This window comes from Emiliania huxleyi, assembly GCF_000372725.1.
Source record: "Emiliania huxleyi CCMP1516 unplaced genomic scaffold EMIHUscaffold_910, whole genome shotgun sequence".
Lineage (NCBI taxonomy): Eukaryota > Haptophyta > Isochrysidales > Noelaerhabdaceae > Emiliania > Emiliania huxleyi.
In genome coordinates this window covers 7,930-13,469 of record NW_005195219.1, presented here as the reverse complement: position 1 = coordinate 13,469, position 5,540 = coordinate 7,930, and the positions used below count along the sequence as shown (strand labels likewise).

At 63.3% G+C, this 5,540-nt stretch overlaps 1 protein-coding gene across 1 annotated transcript; it reads left to right on the top strand.

Moving 5' to 3' along the window:
* Positions 1–236: 236 nt before the first annotated feature.
* Positions 237–2,936, top strand: EMIHUDRAFT_121521 (hypothetical protein; the record flags this gene model as incomplete). The annotated part of the gene is made up of 3 exons (XM_005757311.1): positions 237–704; positions 935–1,441; positions 1,608–2,936. The coding sequence occupies 3 exons, from the start codon at positions 237–239 to the stop codon at positions 2,934–2,936; spliced, it is 2,304 nt and encodes a 767-aa protein (XP_005757368.1).
* Positions 2,937–5,540: the final 2,604 nt, after the last annotated feature.

The window sequence follows — 5,540 nt, the reverse complement described above, 5'->3', positions numbered from 1 at the left end:
CCGGCCGCGGCGCGGTGCGGCGGCGTCACAAATCCGACGGCAGAGCACCGGGACGCGGTCGGGCGATCTGAGGCCCAACTAGGCGTGCGCATTGCCCATCCAGGGCTATCACCTGGACCTTTAAAGGCGCCTGCGCGATGTGGTCAGGACTCCACTCAGGAGCTGCTGTTCACACCCCACACAGTCGGCGCCGGCGGATCTCGAGTTAAAGTCCAATGGTGTGCTGAGCAGAGTCCATGGTGTTGGCGCAGAGACATATCTTGCTGCTGACGCGACTTGCCGCCTCCTTTGTTGCCGCACAAAATGCCGGCGAGCAGCCTGAAACCGCGTTCAGCGTTCACCACGGGGTGGGGACCTGCTGTGCTGCGCGTCAGATGGGCACGGCTGCGCTTGACGACTGCCTCAAGGGCGTGCTGCGCCGACAGCGGCGTGTATGGGGCGAGATGTCGAGCAAGATCGGCATTATAAGCTTTTACGACGCGAATCTGCGCGCCAGCTTCGCACCGTACGCGCAGTTCGTCAACGCGGCGTGGGCAGAGACCCACGGGCATGCAATGGTGCTCGAGGATGATCACTCGGCGGGCGAGTGGCGCGAGCCGCGCGACATTCGTTGGACAAAGATCGGGGTCATGCTCAAGGCACTTGAGCCGGGTGGGTGGTGCGCAAATTGCAAGGGCGTTGCGTGGGTCGACGCCGACCTGGCGGTCATCAGCTTCGGCCTGGACCTGGCAGCGCTCATGGCGTCGTCGCCGCAAGCGTCCGTTTGGATGAGCCAGGACGCCCACCCGAGAGGCTGAATACAGAAACGTGTATTCCGACTAGTCGAGATGACGCGTTCCCACCCTTTGCCTCGAGATGACGCGGTCCCGCTGTATTCGCGCCTTTGCCTTTTGTCTCACGCGGTGCACTGATCCCTTATGTATTAACAGCGTAGGACGCAGACGTGCGGTATATGGTGAACTCGGGCTTCATCCTCGCGCGCAATGACGCGCACGGGCTCGCCGTGCTCCGCGCATGGTGGGCGCAGGACCATGGGCAGAATGAGCAGGAGGCATTCTCCAAACTGTGGCAAGCCAACTCGCCCGACAAGAGCCTGTCCTACCAAATCGGCCAAAAGTCGCTGCCGTGGCTGCGAGATCGCGTGGCAGTCCTGCCACCGAGCGCGCTCAACTCCGACTGCTGCCCCTTGGCCGCGAAGTACACCACGGACGCGCGAGTTCTCCACTTGATGGGCGTGTCGGGCCAGGTGCGCGCGGCAGTCTTCAGCGAGGCTGCAGACGCGCTCTGCACGGCTGCTGCGTCCGCCCCAGAGGCGCAGCGCATACTGCCGGCCGGCACGCTGCCGCGACAGCTGCGGCTGACGCCGGGGCGGCTGCTGAGGCTGTTTGAGCGCGAGTCGTGCACCGCGATGCGGCGTGAACTTGCAGCGCTTCGGCGCGAGGTTGTTCGACTAGATGCTGAATGCAATTCCCCGTGTTCCAACTAGCACTCGAGTGGACACGTATTATTGCATTCCGATCGTTCCCCTCTCAATACACTCATGTGATGCTCTTAATACACTGATCCACGTGTACTCGCGTCCTGAGTTTGATGTGTTCATGGCGCAGGCTGCGCGCGGGAAGCTCGACGCCGCGTTTGTGCAAGCGGTGGGCAAGTATCGGCAGACGAGCAATTTATGTGTGACGCCGCTGGCGGCGGCAGGCCAGGAAGAGCCGGCGCACGCTGTCGCGTCCGGCGTGTGGGAGGAGTTGCGCGGCCTCGCGCAGCGGTTCTTGAAGCGCCCAGAGGTCGATGCTGGGAAGCCACTGTGTCACACAGTGCCAATCGAGGAACTGATGCATTACTATTGGCTCGTCGTCTTCACATACGACGCGGCTAGCGCGCTGGGCGTGGCCGAGGGCGACAGCGGCAAGATGAAGCTGGTGCCTCAGATGGTCGAGTTTCTTTCTTCCTTCGACAGCACCTCCATCGCCGCGCTCGCCGAAGTGCGGCGAGACGCCGCTGACGACCTTATCACCCGGAAGGCCAGCATGCAGCTCGAGAATGGGCGGCTGAAGCTGAGGCTCACCGCCGACGCGGCTGCAGCTCGAGGGACGCGGAGCGAGACGGCGGAGGAGACGGCGAGGCGGACGGAGATCGTCGCGGAGGCGGAGGCGAGCTTCCGTGCCGCGCTCGAAACCTCCAAAGGGCTCGCCTCCACTCCGGCCCAAGAGGGCGCCTCGATGGAGACGCTGTACCACCTCTCCGGATTGCTCGAGGCGCGTGGCTCCACACGTACTGGATCGATCAGCGATTTCGCGGCCGTGCAAGAGGCATACGATTGCATGCGGCGTAGTGCCGCGGCCACCCGAGCGATGCTGGCAGGCGCCGCCGGGGGTACCAACCGCAAGTCGCTCATGCAGCTGGAGGCACGGTGCGCAATGCTCGCGCACAAGCTGGCTGATGTGCAGAACGCCGCGGCCCACGCGCGGAAGAGCTTGCAGCTGCGCGAGCAGCTGCAGCTGGACCCGCAGGTCTGGCCCGAAGTTGGGCGGTTGCAGGCGATCGTGGCGCTCGCGTTGCCAAAGGGCGAAGACTCGCACGAGAGCTGTCGCCAGTGGTCGGTGATGGGCGAGTGCACCGCCAACCCCTCCTTCATGCTGGAGCAGTGCAAGACTTCCTGCGCTTTCTGGGACAGCGTCCGCGCAGAAAGTGGCGGGTCGGCCGGACCGGAGACAGCGCCCGCGGCAGCCACCAGCGTCTCAGCGGGGAGGGCGGATGAGTCGACGGCGACGAGGCCGCGGTGGGTGCTTGAGCCAGAGGGCATGGCTTCGGCGGCGACGATTGCTGCGCTCGCTACGCTCCTTCTCCTCGTGGCGCGCGCCAGGTATCCTCGCAGCGCCGCCGCATCGGAGGGGAGGTTGACACGCAAAAGGAAGAGCGGCAAGCAGAGATAGGGCTGGGCGCGGGGGCCTCTCTCGCACATACGTGTTGTCTAGGATGATACCGCACCTCGTGGTCATGCTACTTGCATCGCGGTGTCTGCGTGTCGCTAGAGCGTGCCGTCATCTCCTGTCTCGCGTCCACGTCCACCCATAGAGCCGTACCGCGCTGGCGGCGTCCAGTCCGAGCCTCACTCGTCACTGTTCTTCCCCTTCATACAAGGCTCTTGGGGCCCTTCCCCTACACGAACTAACTGCATGTAAGTACTCTGGGGGGAGGCGGGGGCCCCCGGAGGCACCGTGCGCAGCGCAGCAGGGCGGAAACCGACGCAAACGGGGGGGGCTCCGGCTCCGCTACTGCGTAGTCTCCGTTAGCACCGACTTCCCGATCTAACCCGGTCTAACAGAGGGCAGATTTGGAGAGATCTCAAAGGAGTACATACAGATAGACCCTCCAATCATCAGAAAACTCCAACCTGATCGGTCGTACTGACCGCCGACAGATCACTCCAGACAGCAGACAGGCCGACGTCTGCACGCGGCCGGCCGGGCGAGAGGCTTGACACGATCCGACCCTGCGACCCTGACGCTGCTGCTCTAGCTATCAGACATGCGCTGCTGACTGCTGCCACAATGTGCGACCGGTGCTGACCCACTTGGCGGCCTTCCCGGTCAGTGGTGAGGCGCAGTTCAGAGCTGTCGATGGCGCGATGCCGCACACTGGTCCCACATTGGTGACACGAGACCACCAAGTTTGCCGGTCCAAGAGAGAGGCACCGGCGCTGTCCTCACCTGAGAAGGTGCGTGGTCCCTCTTGACTGCCCATGCGCGCGAGGCTGTGTAGGCATAGCCTCGAGAGTGCCAGCAGCCAATCCGAGGCAGTTTGTGACGCGCATTGCGTCAGAAGCGTGCACGCGCTGGAAGGACACCTTCCTACTGGCCGTACGATCAGGTCGTCGGGGCTGTCTCGCACGGCGTTTCAAGTCGCACTCGAGTACTCTGGCTATATCTCGGCTACCTTTCGGCTATATCTGTTCTCGAGTGTATCTCGGCTACATCTCGGCTATATCTCGGCTTTACCTCCCGCCCCAACTCCGGCTATATCTCGGCTACATCTCGCCTATGTCTCGGCCATATCTCGCCTATATCTCGGCCATACCTCCCGCCCCAACTCCCGCCCGCTCCCAGCGCAGGACGCCGACGGCCGCGCCACTCTCGCGCAGTGCTTACACCACCCATGGCTAACCAGCCAGCCGGCAGCAGGGCAGACCAGCCTGCCGGCAGCAGGGCTGACCAGCCAGCGGGCTGCAGGGCTGATTTCGCCGCCAGAGCAGGCGAGCGTGAAGCCGCCGAGCCCGCCAAGGGATCACCGGAGATCGCCCGAGATCGCCAGAGATCACTCGAGATCGCCCGAGATCGCCCGAGATCGCCCGAGATCACCCGAGATCACTCGAGATCGCCCGAGATCGCCCGAGATCACTCGAGATCGCCCGAGATCGCCCGAGATCACGCGAGATCGCCCGAGATCGCCCGAGATCGCTCGAGATCGCCCGAGATCGCCCGAGATCGCTCGAGAAAGGAGAGGGCCTTACTCGGCGCCGGAGCGGCAGGTCGCGCCGCAGCAGCGCAGCGGCGAGTCCAGCGCCGAGCTCCGCTGTGGACGCTCTTGGGACGCGCGTGCTGCTGCCGCCGCCGCCGCAGCAAGGAAGACCAAAGTATTGCGCGCGCAGACCAGGTTGCCTCGCATTTAGCTCTTGGTATGTGACAGTGTGTGTCAGGTCTGGGCGCTTGCAGTGTGAGAGGCGTCGTTGGTGGAGGGGCGTATGGACTACGATCGAGTGAAGGGGGTTCGGGCGGCGGCGGCGCTCACGAGCAACCTCGCTGCACCTGCGGGGGGTATGCGTGGAGTCACGTCTCGAGCGGGATGGGAGGGGCGAGGGGAGAGGGAAGAGCAGAGACTAGATGAAGCTGCCGACGCCTTATTGCAAAGGGTGCTCCGGGATGCGTTTCACCGTCACGCTTGCGTGCACTGCATTCGCCACAGCGCCCGCCGTGTCACATTCGTGTTGGTGTGTAGGGAACTTTGCTTTTGTGTGCTGCCACCCTGCCACAGATCATAGAAGGGAGGCGTCGGTGGCGCGGAGGAAGGAGGGCTTCCTCGGGCCCTGCCTGCACCGTGCATCGCAGAGAGAGGTTTTGCGTGTAAGGGCTAGGTAGTGCAAGACCTTCCCTGGGTCTCTCTCTCTCTCTCTCTCTCTCTCTCTCTCTCTCTCTCTCTCTCTCTCTCTCTCTCTCTCTCTCTCGCTCTCGCTCTCGCTCTCTCTCTCCCTCTCCCTCTCTCTCTTCCTCTCCCTCTCCCTCTCCCTCTCCCTCTCCCTCTCCCTCCCCCTCTCCCTCTCCCTCTCCCTCTGCCTAATAATATTCGCATTTTGTTAGTGCCAGTGCGCGCCAGTCCCGTGCCTAGTGTCGTGCGAGGGAGTCTTGTTACTCGAGTACAGGCTGGCCTAAGATTCTAAAGAAAGAATTTAAACAAAACAACTCTCTCTCACAGCACACAGACTCGACACGGGTGCGAACTGGCGCGTGCTAGTACTATCACCGGCACACCACCGGAGCCGC